We start from the raw sequence: 21,765 nt of genomic DNA, 5'->3' as shown, positions 1-21,765 counted from the left end.
GATGGGAATGTGTGCGTATCAGTTGCTAGCTTACGTTTAAGAGCGATTCATTGCAGTCACTTTTCGCTTAACTTTTGACTGCAAACACAAACGAGAAAAGTGTAACATCCGTTTTATGATATTTGCTCGAGTTTACAGTCTATTGCAGAATTATACATTGCGGCAACTGAAATTTACAAGAACTTGCAGCGGCTCGATCAAATGTTTTCTAAACAATTTCTAGCGTTCATGGCAACCACTGACCGACTGATCGGCCAAACAAATCCCTTGTGGTGTCCAGGATACTTGGCGAGTTGCTTTGTGAGGAAACCAGTTTCATCGCGATGTTCTCTAGGTTCCTGCAAGGCACGAGATTGTTGCACCTTGGCATTCTGATGCTCATTCTAATCCTCCCTTTGAGTTAACTTGGAGTTGAAGGATATCTGCAAATAACGGCATCTTTAGATTCGGACGATATCTCTCTCTCAAGATCTGCCCACTCTGGTGTTTGCTTGTTTGTGCGTGCACGTGGGAGGTTAATCACTTCCTCAACTTACCTTTATTTGCTGCGATGTCTATTAATTTCACAAGTTCTTCAATGTTCCGTATAGGTGCTTCACATTGGGGTGCTTTCTGTGATCGCCTTCCCCACTAGAAAGTAGACTGATTAATTTTCCCTTCTCACTTCCTTATATACACTTCCCCTGGAGGGGGGGAGAAGGGTTCTTAGAACCCGCTACCTAAGGTAGCTTCTCCCCCCCTCCAGGGGAAGTGTATATAAGGAAGTGAGAAGGGAAAATAAATCAGTCTACTTTCTAGTGGGGAAGGCGAACTATCACAGAAAGCACCCCAATGTGAAGCACCTATACGGATCTTAGTAATGGATTATACCATTGAAGAACTTGTGAAATTAATAGACATCGAAGCAAATAAAGGTAAGTTGAGGAAGTGATTAAGGAAGTAACATATAGATTTGAACAGAGGAAGTGATTAATGAAGTTGAATATATTTTTAACAAACGGAAGTGATTAAGGAAGCTTAAGATATTTTTAAATAGAGGAAGTGATTAAGGAAGTTACAAATATTTTTTTTTTCAGAACTGGTAGACAGACAGAAAATAGACAAATACTGGAATAAAGTCTTCCAAATAAACAAAGACTCTGAACCAAATCATCATGTCCCAAGAGATGGATACTGGGACGAAAACGCACAGCCACTTATTGGAAAAAGTCCGCCATGGCACGTCGACCCAAGAAACATCGGATACTGGAAACGATTCACAAGAGAGGGAAAAGAGATCGGAAGTGAGAGTCCAGTTCAGGGGGGGGGGGGCAACTAGACACAGTAGCAGACAGACTACACCTGTACGACCCAGCCAATTACGATCCCCTAACAGTGATAAACTTTCTCCTGGACATAGCAACACGACAACACCAAGCAGGTACTGTGGACTCAGTACGCCTAGTAGTGAAATGGATCAACAGGGTAGTGAATTACTACCAGAATTACATAGAACACCCCCATCACAATCATACAACCCAGACGAATATATATATATATATATATATATATATATATATATATATATATATATATATTTATATTTATATATTTATATATTTATATATTTATATATTTATATATTTATATATTTATATATATATTATTTATATTTTATTTATTTATTATTTATATATATATATATATATATATATATATATATATATATATATATATATATATATATTATTTATATTTATATATATTATTTATATATATTATATTTATATTATATATATATATATATTTATATATATATATATATATATATTTATATATTTATATATTTATATATATGTATATTTATATATTTATATATTTATATATTTATATATTTATATATTTATATATTTATATATTTAGAGCATTTGGAGCCACAGAAGAATTCACATTTAGAAAAGAAATTTTATAAGCTGAGAGAAGGACGGATACGTCAGTTGTGAAGGCGCGGGGGCCATTTGTACTTATCGAAGAAAATAACTGCAGTAAGCATCTCTGAAACAAGCTTAATTAACATTTGACACCATGTAAAATAATGTCAGGCAAATTTTCCATACCATTACCAATGCAGTTATCCTGAACAAATATAAAATTTCAGTATTGTTTTCCGCGTGTCATGAGGGCAATTTAGAGACAGTCCTTACGAGGGCGGGGCACCCAACCCTGATTTTATCATTAGTGGGTATTTTACAGGAGCCAAGAACAGAGTGGATATGGCGAGGTTGATAATTTTATCAAAATCGATGGGACTGAAGTATAACTGTGTTTATAGGCCTATGATAACACATCACATTAGAATATTTATTTTCATTTTAATCATTTTCTAATTTTTAATATCTTTCAACGCATGGTAAACTGAGTTAATTATAAGAATGCACACACTGTATTGCTGAACTGGTAATAAAATGCCTTATTTAAGAATTATATTAACTAATCAGTAAAACATAAAAATATATTGCATAGATAACATTTAGAGAGAGAGAGAGAGAGAGAGAGAGAGAGAGAGAGAGAGAGAGAGAGAGAGAGAGAGAGAGAGAGAGAGAGAGAGAGAGAGAGAGAGAGAGAGAGACCGACCTACATAAACTGCAAATCTAATAAAACTAAATTTCAAATTCATCCTATGTGCCCGCAGTGCAGCGGTGGCACAGTCGCCTCGAACACGACTGACTCGGGTTCGATCCCCGACGGAAACCACAACCATAGTATTTATGTTGTTCCAACATCTAAATTTGCTTACACACTCACAAACATTCTTTTGGTTGTCTAATGCACAAGCAGAGCTCGTCTATTCATGTATGGTTGTATGAGTTTGTGTTTTGCAATTCACCGTACATGTATGCACACACACACACACACACACACACACACACACACACACACACACACACACACACACACACACACACACACACACACACACACACGTTCACTACTGGTACTAATAATGATGGTGAATATAATTACATTCATGATAATAAATAATGGTAATTACAATAATGGTTATAAACGTGATGACTTGATATTGGTTGATAATAATACTGGTGCCAGCAAGGATAACTATACCAGTTAAAGAAAGAAAGAGAGTGAGAGGAAGGAGAAAGAGAAAGAGATGGGGGAGCGGGGGAGAGGGGAAGGAGAGGGAGAGGGGGGTTACCGAGATATAGAAAGATAGTGCGCTAGCGAGGGATGAAGAGAGTGAAAAAGGGGGGGGGGAGGGGGGGGAGGGGGGGAATGGAAAGGGAGAGAAAAGTCATTTTTCGTAATTCAGATTTTTGTCGGATGAATATTTGCCAATTTGCTTTTGAACTCTGAAAACGAGATTAAGTGATCTATGTGTTTTGCAATTGAACACACACACACACACACACACACACACACGCACACACACACATACACACACACACGCACACACACACATACACACACAAATACATTCATTACTAATACTAATAATGATGGTAAAGATAATTAATTACATTCATGATAATAAACAATTGTAATTACAATAATAGTGAAAAAAATTATTACATGATATTGGTTATGATGATAATACTGCTGCCAGTAAAAATGACAGCTGCTAAAGAAAGAGAATGAGTGAGAGGAGTAAGGAAAAATAGAGAGTGGTGGGGGAGAGAGGGAGAAGGAGAAAGAGAGGGAGGGAGATATAGGAAGTGAGATAATGTGTTAGCAAGGGAAGAAGAGAGGAGAGAAGGGGGGGCGGAGTTTGAGGAAAGTCGTTTTTCGTAATTCAAATTTTTCTGGGATGAATGTTTTTCGTGTCCACTCTCTCCCTTTCTCTTTTTATAACATATACACACAAATGAACGCAAAAAAAGTTTCGACCCATTTTCTCATTCAACACGTTTTCTTTTCACTTGTATTCGCTTTATTTTCTGTTTTGTTTGCAAAGTTTCTGTTTTTTTTTCGCATATATATCGGATTTTTTTTATCGCATATATACGCTGAAATAGGAAAGAATGGAATTTTCACGCAAACAAACACATACACACATAAAAATAGGGAAAAACTGATTGCAACCGGCGGGCGTCTTGTAATTTTTGTGCCCGGGGCTTTCCATGTCTTTCAGCCCCGGGCGAGGTTGCAACCAGAGGGAGCACTTTTGGCTCCCTTTTGCAGATTCGAACTCGCGATCGCGGGTTTCGAATCTGGCGCCCTTACCCTCTCGGCCACGGTGACGAGGGGCAACATAAGTGGGTTAGGAGAGGGTTTTATTCAACATATGTGTGTATTCGTTTGTGTGTGTGTGTGTATGTGGTTGTATATATATGTGTACATGTGTGTATGTCTAAATGTGTTTTAGTGTGAAAGAGGGTGGGTTGACGGGGTGTGCGCGTGTGTATGTGTGCGTCATGATACGATATCGGTAAAGGCTATATGGCGATAATGCGATGATGGTATATATATGTATATATATATATATATATATATATATATATATATATATATATATATATATATATATATATATATATATATATATATATATATATATATATATATATATATATATATATATATATATATATATATATATATATATATATATATATATATATATATATATATATATTTTTCTTCTTCTTCTTCTTCTTCTTCTTCTTCTTCTAAGATTTGACGCATGCATAATAGCACTTTTCTTTGCCTATTTCGTATTCATTTCGCAATTTTTGTTTCTTTTCGCAGTGTTTCTCTTAATTTGCATTTTTCCTCACACTCTAGACCCGTTTTCTTTCTTCGATGCTTCTTATTTACACACCTTTCACTTTTCTTCGCTCTATTTTCTGTTTGCTATAGCTATTTATTTCCCACTTTTTATCTCGCATAGTTATCGCACATTTGACGCATAGTTTACTTTCACTTTTTGTCACTTTCCTTTATGTTCTAATGATGGGGTCGATTCTCTTAATTTTGTTGAACTTTTATCGCATATTTGACGCATTTTCTATTTTCGCTTTTACTCATCTTCCCGCATTTCTTTATCTTATAGTTTGTTGCTCTTCTTAAATTTCCTGTTTCTTCGTTTATTTTGGTTGCCTTACCTGTTCGAATTTACATATTACAAACATATTCATTTACTCAATATACACACAAATATTAAGGGACACTGAATTTCACATATTAATATACACACATATAATTACACGTTCCATTGGAATATGCGTAAATTGTACATAGAAGAAATATGGCTTGTTTGGATGTCCTACCCTGAGATAGGAAAGAATGGTATTTTTATTGACCTATCATGAGTTGCATATAACATACACGCACACACATAAGTACAAACACATATACACATAAAAATACACAAGAGGGAAAAACTAATCAGTAAAATCAAAAACTAATAAAAACTAAAAACTAATCAGCAACCGGCGTGCGTCTTGTACTTTTTGTGCCCGGGGCTTTCCATGTCTTTCAGCCCCGGGCGAGGTTGCAACCAGAGGGAGCACTTTTGGCTCCCTTTTGCAGATTCGAACTCGCGATCGCGGGTTTCGAATCTGGCGCCCTTACCCTCTCAGCCACGGTGACGAGGGGCAGAAGGAATAGGTTGGGAGAGGAATTTATGTAACATGTGCAACATATATGTGATGTGTGAGCGTGTGTGTATGTTTGTGTGTGTCTGAGCGCGCTCGTGAATGTGTGTGAGCGCGCGCGAGTATGTGTGTGCTTGTGAGCGCGCGTGATACCCAGGCTGATTATGGGACGACGGTGATGCGACAGTGATGGTGAAAATAATGGGTGACGATGGTAATTTCTAGATCGTGGATAAGCCAGGGACAGGTTTGGACGCTCGGGTCGAAAATGTGAATGCATGAAACTTTCGGAATTAAAAGTCAGATACTAACAAATATCCTTCAAAAATAAATTAAAATATGGTACAACTGAATTTCTTTCGAATCTATTTCACAAAAGTGTAAAATCTTATACCGAGCCAAAGTGAAACAAATGCGCAGGTAAGCACATGAGCAACCTTACTTTATTACTGAACATATGAATTCGTTCCGCCACTCATCTAAATCACATAGGCCTACTCCTGCACGTTGTAACAAGAGACTTTGGAAATGGAAATGATTGTCCTATTTGTTAGATGTTAGCCTGTCTGTCTCCTCGTAGGAATGTAAATATGAATTTGACCAACATTTTCCCCGCGCTCCTGTCGCCAGTCATCGAGAAATTCATTATTATCATTATCCTCATCATTAGTATTCGTATCACCATCATTAGTATTATGATCATTATTATTGTTATTATTATTATTTTTATGATTTAACAAATTCAAATATTCACAAACACTGATGTACAGACATTTTAAAGATGCATATCGTAGTATTTCAGATGCTGTTGCATTCTCTTTTTATTCGATGGATTAGAGCAATATGAATTATCTTTCTTTTCTTGTTTTTATTTGGATTATTACCATTATCATCATCATAAATCACTATTACTATTTCTATAATTATCTTTGTTTTTCTTGTTATCATTGTTATAATCATTACCGTTGCTGTTTTTATTATTACCGTCATCATTATCATCATCATTGTTAGTATCATTGTTATTTTCATTGTTATTATCATTGTTATTATCACTTATTATCATATATAAACATACATGTACATATTTATATTCATATATGTATATGTATAAATATATACATATATGTACATATATGTATATGTATATATGTATGTATGCATTTATCCATGTGTATATGCATATATAGGTGTGTGTGTGTGTGTGTGTGTGTGTGTGTGTGTGCGTGCGTGTATGTGTGTGTGTGTGTGTGTGTGTGAGTGTGTGTGTGTGTGTGTGTGTGTGTGTGTGTGTGTGTGTGTGTGTGTGTGTGTCTGTCTGTCTGTCTGTCAGTGTCTGTGTATGTGTGTCTGTCTGTCTGTCTATGTCTGTGTATGTGTCCATTTATCATATAAAACTATGTGTATGTGTTAACACATACACATTCGTCTCAGTTGGGATTTGAACCCAAGTCTTTCGCGTAAGAAGCGAATGTGCTATCCACTGCACCACGGAGACTGTAGTATATAAAGGAACTTTAAGAGGATTTAATATCAAGTGTCCTAACTATGTACATGTTTAGTAATGGTTTCTAAATAATAATAATAATAATATGTATTATGATTAAGATAATATTGATAAAAGTAATGATAATGACAATAACAATAAAACGACAATAAAGATACTTATAAGATAGAACTGATAATGCTAGTGATAATGACAGTAATGATACTTTGAATAAAAATATAAATATTAAGTAATATAAGTGAAAAACCCTTAAAATGTAGTTTTCCGCTCGGGATCGAACCGAGGACCTTGCGCGTGTGAAGCGCACGTGATAACCACTATAACACGGAAACGATGTTCTCTATAAATGTTTATTTGTTTAATGTTTAGCTGCAATTATTATTATTTTTTTTTTACTGACTTTTTTTCCTTTTTATTATCGTTATTATTCTCTACCAGTCTTTCTCTCCCTCTCTCTCTCTTTCAACCACTATTATATCAAAATTAGACAATGAAACATCCCACATTTCTATCGTTCCCGTGGTGTAGCGGTCATCACGTGCGCTTCACACGCGCAAGGCCACCGAGGTGTTAGAGGATGCCTGTTGCTTCTTAATGAACAGAAGATTGGTCGGATGCCCTCTTCTGTTAGGCATATTACCTATTTCTACGGCCGTGTCCTCAATTTAGTCTAATTAACGTCAGATCCTATTCAAAATGCCCAGTGCGCATTCCCACATCCGCATTTCAAGTACCCACAATCCCCACACCCACGTAGACAGCCAGCACTAGTTTCCCACACGAGGGATGCACGCCAGAGATCAGCCTCGGCGTGGACCTTTTCGTTGAACTGAATACACGAAAAGGCGAGAGGGCAGTCTTATCGTCGAAAATTATTTTCTCCTTTTCTCTTTCTCTCACTTTTACTTTCACTCTCTCTCTCTCTCTTACTCACACACATCCTCTCTCTCTATCTATTTCTATCTCACTCCCTCCTCTCTCTGTTACTCACGCTCACCTCTCTCCATCTCCTTTCCCTCTATCTATCTGTCTCATTCTCTCAAGCACACTCTCTGTCTATATATCTTTCCATCCTTCTTTATCTCTCTTTCTCTCTCATTCCCGCTCTTTCTCACTCTCGTGACTCTTTGTTTATATACCTCTCTGTTTATATCTCTCTTCACCCTCCCACCCTATCTATCGTTCTCTCTTTCTCTATCAATCTCTCTTTATTTCACCCTCCCCATCTCTCTCTCCCTCTTCTCTCCTCCCAAACTCCCGCCTTACTCTTCCACACAAACTCTCTCCCTTCTCACCACCCCTTTCTCTCTGTGTGTGACTTTTTCTATCTCTTTCCCTCTCTTTCTTTCTCTTTCTTTTTCTCTCTTTCAGACAATATCTATTTCTCCCTCCCCCCACCATTTTCTTTCTCTGTCTCTGTACTCTCTCTCCGCTCTTTCTTTCCCTCTCTCCGTTTCTCTCGTCCTCTCTCTCTTTCACTGCTCATCCATGCTCATACATGTATATATATTCCTATATATCCGTAAATGTGTATATATATATATATATATATATATATATATATATATATATATATATATATATATATATATATATATATATATGCGTGTGTGTGTGTGTGTGTGTGTGTGTGTGTGTGTGTGTGTGTGTGTGTGTGTGTGTGTGTGTGTGTGTGTGTGTGTGTGTGTGTGTACAGACATGTGCATACAAACACATACAAACACACATATATATACATACATACATAAACATATATCTGTATATGTTTGTGTGTGATATACATATATGTATATATACACACATATAAATTAATAAACATACACATGTTGCATGCCGGGGGAAAGCGTTATTTAATACCGTTTAAATTCTTAAAAATGATTTATAGTAAATATATATATGCAGTATATATATGTAAATTATTATTGCAAGAGCTGACGGAAAAGGATCAACTTTGTTACCTTTCAATGGAAAATGTCTGTTGCACTTATGAGGAAAGTCAAAGGCCTAATATTGTTTGTTATTTACAGGATAGCTTTCTCTGCCTCGAGGCAGAAGACGAAGGGTGACGAAGAACTGCAATTCACTGCAAGAGAACCGCAATTATTACTTTTTTCCTTTCGTTTGTAATATGCGTTTCATTTCGGTCTTCGCTGACTTCCGGTGTTCATTAATCATCCTTGGAAAAAAGATGTTTTGAATAATTTCCTCTCTTAAGTAAAGGTTTTGCACATGCGGTTAGGAATAACATAGTTTTTATCCGTCATTTTAACATAGATGGTATTATAAGCAGTCATGTTCGGTTCGATCTCGAGCGGAAACACCTGGCAATGTTTTGTCTTTTTCATTTCTACGCATCTACCATTCTTTCTCCTACTTTTTTTCTCTCTTTCGGTAATCCTCATCTATTTCTCTATTTCATTTATTTTCGCTCTCTGCCATCCTCCCCCCTATTATCTCTTTCTCTCTGGCATTAACTAGTACTTAAATCAAAACACTGAACACTGAACGCTTAATATAATAACTTTCCCGCAGTGTACTTGTTGTCACGTGCACTTCACACGAGCAAGGTCCTCGGTTCGATCCCGAGCGGTGACAATGTTATTATTTTTCTATCTGCTTTCTCATCAGAGAGAGAGAGAGAGAGAGAGAGAGAGAGAGAGAGAGAGAGAGAGAGAGAGAGAGAGAGAGAGAGAGAGAGAGAGAGAGAGAGAGAGAGAGAGAATCTGAATGGAATTTAAAACGTTAAAGTTTTACAAATTGATCATTTCATACAGAAAATTATAGTTTATCGCATTTTTGACACATTTTCTACTTTCACTTTTTGTCATTTTCACACCTTACTTTTTTTCCTAGTTATTGTTTTGTTCCTCATCTATATTCTTTGTGTTTCGCCTTTTTCTTTTACCTTTCTTGTTAGATTTTACCTCACACAAATTCATTGACATATTTACAATGAATGGAGATAAAATTTCAGGGACATATTTCTGTACATTTGAATATACGTATATTTTACAAAGAAATATGTCTTCTTTTGACGTCCTACACTGAAATAGGAAAAAACAATATGAAATTTTTATTAGCAGCATGAGTTGCACATAGCCCACACGAACACACACAAGTACAAACACATACATAAAAATACACAATAAGGAAAAACTGATTGCAACCCGGCGGGCGTCTCTTTTTGTGCCCGGGGCTTTTCATGTCTTTCAGCCCCGGGCGAGGTTGCAACCAGAGGGAGCACTTTTGGCTCCCTTTTGCAGATTCGAACTCGCGATCGCGGGTTTCGAATCTGGCGCCCTTACCCTCTCGGCCACGGTGACGAGGGGCAACAAAAAAGGGTTAGGAGAAGCATTTATGCAACAAGTATGTGTTCATTTGTGTGCATGCGTACGTGCGTGTGTGTGTGTTCGTGTGTATGTGTATCTGTGTGTGCGCCCACATGTTACTGATCATGGTTATATGACAATGACGATGGTGATAATAAAATTGACCCACTCGGCCACGGTGGCGAGGGGCAAGAGGAATGTTTTGGGAGAGGTCTCTGTGTACCTTGTGTGGTGTGTGTGTGCGTGCGTGTGTGTGTGTGTGTGTGTGTGTGTGTGTGTGTGTGTGTGTGTGTGTGTGTGTGTGTGTGTGTGTGTGTGTCGAATCTGGCGCCCTTACTCCCTCGGCCACGGTGTCGAGAGGCAACAGGAATGGGTTGGGAGAGGGTTTTATGCAACAGCAGTCGAGTAGAGAATTTAGTCTGTAATCAGATGGCTCGTCAGCTACCTTTGGTGTCAACGTTGACACTATCGAGGTCAACAGCATTTCGAAAATAAAACTTCGTGTCCATCTTAAAGCGTCGTCATTCACACGCAACGGAAAGGGTCAAACGTGCCAAGTATTAGATCCAAGACTGCATTTCTTGCATGATCTCTCACCCCCTTTTTGCTCCTGTCTCTGCCTCGTGTGAGTGTGTGCCGTTGGGTGTCTTACTCTGTAGAAGAAAAATAATGAAAACCAAAGCAATTTTTTCACATATTGCAAAATTATAAGAAGCGATTATGTTTTTTGTCATTTTCCTCTTTACACATAAAAACTTGGTTGATTAAGGTTAGCAGTTTGGTTCGTTACTTCACTGAGGAAAACAGAGACAAGCGCTTTGGCAGGAAATCTTTGCAAACTCCTTCAGGGATTTTCGTGGAGAAATTCCTAAGGAGGATTATCATGAGCATTTTCGTCTGTTAGCAGACTCCAGGCTTTTCCGTATCAGTCTTCTGTGAAAAGACAAACGAAGTGAAACTTGAAAAAATGTGATAGTGACGTAATAATGGCAGGCGATACTTTGTTATATTTCAACATCCTTCTTGATAGCATGTCATTCTCTCTCTCTCTCTCTCTCTCTCTCTCTTTCTCCATCTCTCTGTGTCTTTCTCTCTTTCTCCCTCTCTCTCTCTTCTCCTCTCTCTCTCTCTTTCTCCATCTTTCTCTCTCTCTTTCTCCATCTTTCTCTCTCTCTGTTTCTCCATCTCTCTCTGTCTTTCTCTCTCTCTCTCTCTCTCTGTCTGTCTGTCTGTCTCTCTCTCCCTCTCTCTCTCTTCTCTTCTCTTTCTCTCTCTCCCTCTCCATCTCTATCTCTCTCTCTCTCTCTCTCTCTCGCTGTCCGTCTCTCTTTCTCTCTCAAACAAATTACAAAAGGAACAACGAAGGGAAGAACAAGAAAACAAACGAGTATTCATGTGTTTTCATGTCCTTCCCTGCGTTGCTCATTTTGCTCTCTCTTTCTCCACCCCCCTCGCTCTCTCTCCCACCCTTCCCTTCCTTTCTCCTAGTTACCAAAAGTCTTCTCCTTCCCGTTCTCCATCGTTAGGTTAGGTTAGGTTAAAATGTGAACTATTGTTAAGATAGATGGACATAGATACGTGTTTGTGAGAGAGTGAGAAAAAGAGAGAGAGAAAGGAGAGAGAGAGAAACAAATGAGAGAGAGAGAGAGAAGTTTGTCAGCAAAAATATGTAACGAATGTAAACTCTGTAGGTACATACTTGTTGCGTTCTTTCAATCAGTATAGACAAATAATTGGAAACAAGAAACAAGTAATAATAATAATCATAATAACAATTATAATTATAAGGATGATAATGATTATCATTAATAAAAATAAAAGATGGTATTTTAGCAATCCGTTCTTTGGTAAGTTTAGTACCACATATGAAAGAAAGATAGAGAGAGAAAGAGAGGGAGAGAGAGAGAGAGAGAGAGAGAGAGAGAGAGAGAGAGAGAGAGAGAGAGAGAGAGAGAGAGAGAGAGAGAGAGAGAGAGAGAGAGAGAGAGAGAGAGAGAGCATAGACAATTATAAAGCCAGACAGACGAACCGACAGGCACACACCCATATACACAGACTCATAGTGCAAGCAGGCCGAAGGCAGGGCAGCTGGCATACCTTAGGCGGCACAGGAGATCGAAACGCCAACGGCTATCAAAAATGAAGAGAGAAATTCGCAAGAGCTTAATAGTACTACTATTACTACTAATGATAGCACTAGCAACAACAATAATAAAACAGACATGCGTCTTGTGAATAAAAAATGTAAATATTTGTGAAACACCAAGAAAATAACAGCAAAGGTGGCGTCAAGTGCTCTTCGGGATGAAGGTCTGCGCCGATGAGGTCGCAGCCGCGAATTCCGCGAATTATATTTGCATTGTATTGCAAAGTCTTGATATAGCAAGATGGAAGTAAGTAATGGTGGTAGTCAATAATCACGCTCTCACTGTTGTCATTATAACTATTGTTGGTATTATCATTATTATCCATCTTATTATAAACGTTTTTGCTTAAATATAATGGGTTCTAAACTTTTAACACTTATGGCCCCTTTCTCAAACCTACAATATATATATATATATATATATATATATATATATATATATATATATATATATATATATATATATATATATATATATATATATATATATATATATATATATATATGTATGTACATATACACACACACATATATACACACATTTGTTTAAAGGTACGAAAGAAAACAATATTCAGTAATCTGCACAAATCTACATTACTTACATTGCTGCTTAAAGCTATGACATTGATATTCTTTATAGAGTTATATCTGTCTTTCTATCTGTCTCGACGCTTATCCAATCTCATATCATTGCCAATATTCACAATTTTTTAGTCAAACTTCTAATGTCTACCTCTCTCTCTTCGGCGTATTTTAATGTGCTTCCCTTTTCCCGATTCTCTTCTTCCCATTTTCCTATTGCCTCCGTCTCTTCCCGTTTCCTTTTTCCTGATTCTTTATGTTGCTGATGTATTGTAATTCTTGTACTTTTATTATCTTAGTTATCGTTATCATTATCTTCATAGCTACTGTCATACAACTTTCCTCTGGTTTTACTCAGTCTAGGGATATCCAGAGGAGTATGAACTAAAGCATCACTGGCATTTCCAAGGTTAATTAACTTATCTTACATCATTTTTAAGAAATGACTCTTATTTCAGCAAAGATAATTAAACACTAGAAAAATGTTAACAATTATAGATTTAATGTTATACCATTAAATATAACGTAGAACTCCTTACACAAATCCTGCTTATATAATGATATGAAACAAAAGTATAAATAAAATTAATAAAGCAGTAATGAATATCACGACAATGTTGTTAGTCTTTGACAGGACACGTGATCATGTTTAAATCACATTTCATTGAATAAATGTCAAAACAATATCCACACATGTATTATGAAAATATCACTGAGACTTTCAACTATTCTGCTGGAGTCCTGGTTATGCTTGTCAAATGAAACTAGGGTAAATTCACGCAATACAAAATAAGATACAAATCTTACATCAAACCCACTGACAACCTGCAAACATTCAAATCAAAACCAACTAAACTTTGTTTACACCAATGTGGTAATTACTAATACCTTTCAAATTAAGTAAATTTACTTTACCCCCAAATAATTATGAAACCATTCAAATTTACACAAATAAGTTCCAATAGACTATATATGCATTTATGAATGCAAAAGAACGAAAACGTATTCAACGTGACCAAAGAAAACGGTTAATTCACCTTAGACTTAACTATATCACATTTTTTATGAATTTCCTTATCCTTTTACATAATAACTATATGACACTCCCCTCCTTAAAATAAAAACACTTGGTGTTTTTATCACAAGAGTAATTAGAAAATATCAAAACTCATTTTACAATCACACTGAGCGACTTAATGCATCGGCTATCAGATTATCTTTCCCTTTAATGTGTTTTATTTCAATGTCGTACTTTTGCAAATTTAGACACCACCTCATTAATCGCATGTTTCGATTTTTCATGCTATTCACAAACTTGAGTGGATTATGATCTGTAAACACTGTTAGTTTTCTACCATTATCAACATAAACACTGAACTTTTCCAAGGCAATAATTAGTGACAATGCTTCCTTTTCTATGGTTGCATATGATTTCTGGTGGGGCTTGAACTTCGTGGAGGAATAACATATGGGATGTAGTACACCATCTCCATCCTCTTGGAGCAAGACTGCCCCTACAGCAATGTCACTTGCATCAACCTGAAGTGCAAATGGTTGATTAAAGTTTGAGCTTTTCAAAACTGGATTTGAGCTCAGTAGGTCTTTAAGCTTATCAAAAGATACTTGACAATCATAAGTCTATACAATTTTTTTCTTTGGACTAATTAAATCAGTTAATGGCTTTGCAACATCAGCATAATTTGGGCAATACTGTCTATAATAACCTGTCATACCAAGAAAAGTTTGAACTGCTTTTCTGTTCTTGGGAATGGGTAAACACTGGATGGCATCAATCTTTGCACTAACTGGAAACACACAACCACTACCAACTTCATGGCCGAGTACTTTTAGTTTAGCATGACCAAATTCTGATTTCAACAAGTTCACAGTCAACTTAGCTTGTCTTAAACGTTGGAACACTTGGTTCAGCACTCCAATATGATCTCTCCAGGAGTCCGTAAATATGATCAGGTCGTCCAGGTATGCAACAACTCTCTCCAACCCTGATAAAATGTTGGTGATTAATCTCTGAAAAGTAGCAGGTGTTCCTTTCATACCAAAGGGCATAGTTTTATACTGATATAAACCTGTAGGAGTTATCAAAGCTGAGATTCTCTTTGCATTATCAGTAAGTGGAACCTGATAACCTATTAAAAGATCAATACGTGAAATAAATTTTGAAGAGCCAACTTTATCAATTATGTCATCGATTCTAGGAAGTGGGAAACAATCTGAAACTGTAAGGGTATTAACTTTTCTATAATCAGTACACAATCTCCAACTACCATCTGATTTAGGCACTAAAAGGCAAGGAGATGCCCATTCACTAGTACCTGGTTCAATTATATCATTGTCCAACAAAAATTTAATTTCTTTACTCAAAATCTCAAACTTAACTGGAGACATCCTATAAGGTGGTTGTTTCACTGGAGTAGCTCCGGGCAGCAGCTTTACATCATGCTCCACTAATGACGTGTAGCTAGGAACATCACTGAACAATGTCGGGAATGCTTCTAAAAGTGATATTACATCCTGAGCTTGATCTGAGGATAAATGGGTTAGCTTTGCACAAATATTATTTCTTACATCACTGTTCCTGAGTTTCACCTCCACCGTTTTATGTTCAAAGTCAGAATCATACTGTTTACAATCATGATTACTACTTGATTTAGCCTTTTTACAAGTACTCATGACAGTTTTCATTTTCTCAGTTCTATCAATATACTCCTTCAGTCTGTTAATATGTACTACCTTTTTATCTCCTTTTTCCCCTGTTTTTGCAATGACATAATTAACATCACTTATCCTGTCTATGATCTTGTAAGGACCTTCAAACTTAGCACTTAATGGGTATTTCCTGGTAGGGTTAAACAGCAATACTTCATCACCAGCACTGAATTTTCTATTTATCGCCCTTTTATCAAAATTATCTTTCATCTTACTTTGTGCCTTTTCCATATTTGAAATTGCAAATTCTCTCACTTTATAAATTCTTTCAATCATATTTTCCACATATAAACTTAAATTGTCCGTCTCGTATTCATTTACCAAACTTTCAAAAAGAATCTCTAAAGGTCCTCTAATCTGATAGCCAAATAAAAGCTCACTTGGGGAATAACCTAAACTTTCATTTTTAGCAGTTCGGACTGCGTATAACATAAACGGGACACTTTCATCCCACTCTTTGTCAACCTCATTACAAAATTTTGTCAAAGTGCATTTAAGGGTTTGATGTAACCTCTCTAATGCTCCTTGACTCTCTGGGTGGTAAGCAGTAGAGTTACATTGTGTAACATTTAATATTTTCATAACATCCTTAAACATTTTACTGGTGAAATTAGAACCTCTGTCACCCTGTATGATCTTAGGAATACCAAAAGTTGTGAAAAACATAATCAATGCAGGCATAATAGTTTTGGTGGTTATGTTGTGTAAAGCTACAGCTTCAGGATACCTTGTACTTGAGCACATTATTGTCAATAAGAACTTGTTCCCTTTTTTGGTTTTAGGTAGGGGTCCCACACAATCAATTATTACTTTAGAAAATGGATCATTAGTTATAGGAATGGGATTCAATGGGGCTGATGGAATTTTCCGATTTGGTTTACCAACAAGCTGACACAGTTTACATGAGCCACAAAATTCCTTAACATCTTTGTTAATACTAGGCCAGAAAAAGCATTTCAAAATCTTCTCCTAAGTTTTCTTTACTCCTAAATGACCTCCAATAAAATCATGGGCCAAGCTCATTACTTTGTACCTAAAACAACTTGGTATTACAATCTGGTGCAAATCAAACCACTCGCAACAAGGATCATCTGCATTACGAAATTTACGCATTACCATCCCATTCTTTACATAATACATTTTCCTTTCTTTTTCTAGGTCTTGTGTACTCCCTGCTTTATTAAATAATGTTCTCAAAGATGGGTCAGACTTTTGTGCTTCTACTAGTCTTTCTCGTGTTATGGGTACAGTGGTTAAAATTCAAAACATCACTCTTACCTTTTAAATTATCACAATTATGCTCACTCGTCTCCGCTAACTTAAAGTCACGTAATTCACTTGGAGACATTGACTCATCAAAAAGACAACTAATATTCATACTTCCCTCACTCTCCAAGTTTTCATTTAAAGTCTGTGGATGAATCATCACATTAGTCTTACTCCTGGTCACAGCACATGATGGGAATAAACCTGGATTCTCCATCATCTCCTCCTGTACAGGATCAAAACTCAAGGGTTTATCTGAAACAATGACATTTGGTACCACAATTCTACCTGCAATATCATTACCCAAAGGTAAATGTATGCCTGGAACTGGTAGAGTATCTGCCACAGCTACTTCAACAGGGCACGTCAAACATTCTGACTGCAAAAACAGCTTGCAAAGGGGGACTAACTATACCACCAACTCCTCTCATCAAAACATGCTTATCCGTCAAAACATTCTCTAAAAACGGTAAAGCACACTTCAACACAATACTTTGTGAAGAAGCTGTATCCCGCAGGATAGTAACTGGAACTGGTTCACCACCCTCCACAGCAGATATCAACCCTGTAAACTTATAAGGATCAAAACTCTTATCAACTATGACATCAGAATCTACCTTACTAATATTCTGTAAATTCTCTGGAACAGAACATACATTAGCAACAGATTTTTCCCTTTCTTTTTTCAACTTAAGTTTATGACAATTAGCAACAATGTGACCAGCCTCTTTACAATAGTAGCAACCTTTAAATCTAACTGTATTATTACCATAAATTTAAAATCTTTCATATCATAATTCTTTTGCACAGTTTTACTTTCATTTCTAAACTTCTATAACTTTGAAACTTTTTATTCACAAGACTAAAATTTTCAGCTAGTTGTGCTGCTTTATCAACTGAATTTACCTCTCACTCTAAAAGGTAACGCTTTACTTCTTGAGGAATACCTCTAAAGAACTGCTCCAGCAAAATAGTTTCACTCAACTGTTCATAATCTGTTACACTACTTGCAGTTAACCATCTCTCAAATAACTTCTTTGAGAAATGTGAATATTCTAGATAAGCTTGGTTTACATCTTTCTTATTGTTTCTAAATTTTTGTCTATAAAATTCTGCAGTCAGTTGATATGACTTTAAAACTGTGGACTTCACCATATCAAAATTTAACTGTTGAGCTGCTGAGAGAGAAAAATAACTAGAACGTCCTTTCCCTTTCAGGACAGACTGAATCAAAAGAGTCCAAAACTCTCGAGGCCAATTCAGTGTATTAGCCACATGTTCAAATTGCAAAAAAAATTCTTGAGGATCGTCCTCATTGAATGGGGGAACAAACTTGGTTACTTTAACAACAGAAAAATAATTGGTGTCTATAGCATGTTGTTTATTAGCTGAAGTTTGTATCTGAGCTAACTTTAATTCCTTTTCTAGTTTATATTTCTCAAACTCAATTTCCTTTTTTCTTAATGCTATGGCTGTAATACCACTTTCAGACTCTTTTGTGTCTGTGCCCAGCAAAGTTAATGCATCATCATCAAGAATTTCTTTCTCGATTATTACCTTGACAACAGTTTGCTTAATCTCTGACTTTGGCCAAGATGATTTAATTGAAATCTGGTAATACTCAGCAATTGCTTTCCAGTCATCTTTTCTTATTTTAACTAAACTTGACAAAGATGGATTACTGACAAAGTCTGCTAAATTAAACTTAGCCATCATGAGTCACTGGTCACTACAAACTCAACAAAATATGTTTCAAAGTTTCAAAGAACATATGAAATAATAATCAGTAATCACATGCAAATTAGCATATAATACACTTGTAGCTAAATGAAATCATCTCAAATTGGTCAGGTCAGGCCCCCATGTCATACAACTTTCCTCTGGTTTTACTCAGTCTAGGGATATCCAGAGGAGTATGAACTAAAGCATCACTGGCATTTCCAAGGTTAATTAACTTATCTTACATCATTTTTAAGAAATGACTCTTATTTCAGCAAAGATAATTAAACACAAGGAAAATGTTAACAATTATAGATTTAATGTTATACCCTTAAATATAACGTAGAACTCCTTACACAAATCCTGCTTATATAATGATATGAAACAAAAGTATAAATAAAATTAATAAAGCAGTAATGAATATCACGACAATGTTGTTAGTCTTTGACAGGACACGTGATCATGTTTAAATCACATTTCATTGAATAAATGTCAAAACAATATCCACACATGTATTATGAAAATATCACTGAGACTTTCAACTATTCTGCTGGAGTCCTGGTTATGCTTGACAAATGAAACTAGGGTAAATTCACGCAATACAAAATAAGATACAAATCTTACGTCAAACCCAGGCCGCCATGATCCACTGACAACCTGCAAACATTCAAATCAAAACGAACTACACTTTGTTTACGCCAATGTGGTAATTACTAATACCTTTCAAATTAAGTAATTTTACTTTATCCCAAATAATTATGAAACCATTCACATTTACACAAGTAAGTTCCAATAGACTATATAAGCATTTATGAATGCAAAAGAACGAAAACGTATTCAACGTGACCAAAGAAAACGGTTAATTCACCTTAGACTTAACTATATCACATTCTTTATGAATTTCCTTATCATTTTACATAATAACTACATGACACTACACAACTGAGGCTAATATCATCTACATTTTCAATATAGGTGATTGCTGTCATTATCATTGTTACCGATTAATTATTATCAAGCCATCGTGATTATCACCACCATTACCATTACGTTCTTTATATAGCATCACAATTGTCATTATCAGTATAACCAAGTCCATCGCTACAATTGTTATCTAATTTTCACTTTCATTGTCAACATAATAATTTATCTATCATTATCATGCAGTTGCAAAATAGTGCAATAACATTGCTATTTTGTATCATCTTATCAACGAGGGTTTCTTTCTTTTATTCTCTTCCTCACCATCAAATATCATCAAGTACATTATCATTATTATCATCATTATTATAATCTTTAGCATTTCTACTACTACTACTTTTATAATTGACTTCTTATTTCACCTGGACGTTGTTCGCATTATCGTCATCATGCCTATTCCATATCATAAAGAAGAAGAAAAACTACAGTTTACAGTTAATCACAAATGCTCTTCGGGATGAAGGTTTGTGCGCCGATGAGGATACAGGCGAGAGATTCCGTGAATTATACTTGCATTGAGAGAGAGAGAAGAGACTGAGAAGAGGAGAGGGGGAGAAGAGAGAGAAAGAGAGATTATTGTTTTCAATCACGTATGCATAATCTATATTAATGTTGATTTGATTACTCATATTATTATGGTTAGAGCACAATTATATATTCTAAAATCTGTTATATTTTATTTTATTATTTTTATAATTGTTGTTGTTATTATGATGAATCCTTTCTTATTATTACTATCATCGTCATAATCAACATTATCCTTTTCTTATCAGTAACAAAATCATTATCATTGTTATATCTTTCTTACCATTGGTGGCATTCGTTCATTGTTGCTACTTTTATTATAATTTTTAGAATATTTAATTATTGCAATTATCATTACCATTATCATAACCATTTTTTATAGTTATACTATTAATATCTTTATCATTGTTAATAGTATTACTATCGTCATCTTTATCATTATTAGTAGTATTACTATCATTATTATTATCATTGCTGTTTGATCATTATTATTATCATTTTTGATAATGGAAATAACAATTATTATTATCAACATTATTGTTATGTAAAGTCATCTTTTGAATAAACTAGTGTGTTATGAATGTGAGATGTAGGCTTACAAATAACAGCCTTTTTTCTACACGATTACAATTCTCAATGACTTGCTGTTTAAGGCAATTGCAAATTTTAAAGTGTACAAGTATGTACGTTTCTTTCGTAAATGTTTTCACTCTTGTTCATGATGAATATAATTCTTTATATAAATGGTGGTCTTCATGAATATATAGGTTGTAATGTATTATATCATCAATAAGAACATTAAAAATGATAGGCCTACTTAGCGTTAAAGATCCCCGTGTAGTTGATTGACAAGCGACAATCGTTCGTTTTCTATCATTCGCGTCTAATTCCCTTGGAGTGAAATTCAATGCAGTTACTGTAATGTACGTAGATTAGACGATAACATTTTCATTGATGAGAAACATTTTGTTCATTAATATTTTTTTTTTTTTTTTTTTTTTTTTTAGAAGAAAATGGGTCTTTACTTGTCTACCTTTCTAAAAACTTTCCACCTTTTTCCCTCTCTATATAAATATTTGCATATCTCATCTTCTCGTTTTCTTTATCTGTTTCTATATTTCTCTTTCTCTGCCTGACGCCTCTCTCTCTCCGCCCTTCTTTCTCTTTTTCTCCAGCTATCTCTCACCCTACATGTGTGTATGTGCCTCTCCCTCTTCGCTTACGATAAACATTATATGTTGTTGAAGAAGAAACCTATATGGACTAGATTTTATTGTTTCTTTTGGGAATAGATACTGTGTCCACTTTTATTTCCAATATCATTTTGTCCCTTCCAGCAAAATCTGTTTTTGGGAGTGTTTCTCTTTTTAATTCCTCTTTCTCTGCATCTCTTTT

General features: G+C 35.5%; 1 protein-coding gene and 1 non-coding gene across 2 annotated transcripts; both read right to left on the bottom strand.

The window, feature by feature from the left end:
- Nucleotides 1–7,014: 7,014 nt before the first annotated feature.
- Nucleotides 7,015–7,086, bottom strand: TRNAK-CUU (transfer RNA lysine (anticodon CUU)). Its single transcript has one exon. It is a non-coding gene; the product is annotated as a tRNA-Lys (tRNA).
- A 6,361-nt stretch (nt 7,087–13,447) lies between these two features.
- On the bottom strand, nt 13,448–18,858 carry LOC138863230 (uncharacterized). The gene is made up of 8 exons (XM_070127406.1): nt 18,093–18,858; nt 17,556–17,902; nt 17,158–17,371; nt 16,913–16,970; nt 14,797–16,816; nt 14,464–14,691; nt 13,866–13,977; nt 13,448–13,575 (listed from the first exon to the last, which is right to left on the bottom strand). The coding sequence occupies exons 1-8, from the start codon at nt 18,856–18,858 to the stop codon at nt 13,448–13,450; spliced, it is 3,873 nt and encodes a 1,290-aa protein (XP_069983507.1).
- Nucleotides 18,859–21,765: the final 2,907 nt, after the last annotated feature.

Source organism: Penaeus vannamei, chromosome 11 (assembly GCF_042767895.1).
Source record: "Penaeus vannamei isolate JL-2024 chromosome 11, ASM4276789v1, whole genome shotgun sequence".
NCBI lineage: Eukaryota > Metazoa > Arthropoda > Malacostraca > Decapoda > Penaeidae > Penaeus > Penaeus vannamei.
Note: the sequence above shows the minus strand (reverse complement) of the source record. Positions and strands in the feature narration are given on the sequence as shown.

Bases quoted from the DNA above. Each gene is read 5' to 3' on its own strand.
- LOC138863230 (XM_070127406.1), bottom strand. From the start codon at position 18,858: ATGGCTAAGTTTAATTTAGCAGACTTTGTCAGTAATCCATCTTTGTCA. The intron at 17,372-17,555 runs GTTAGTCCCCCT...GATCCTGTACAG, and splicing joins TGAGAGGAGTTGGTGGTATA to GAGGAGATGATGGAGAATCC. The intron at 16,971-17,157 runs GTAAGAGTGATG...TTCGTAATGCAG, and splicing joins TAATTGTGATAATTTAAAAG to ATGATCCTTGTTGCGAGTGG.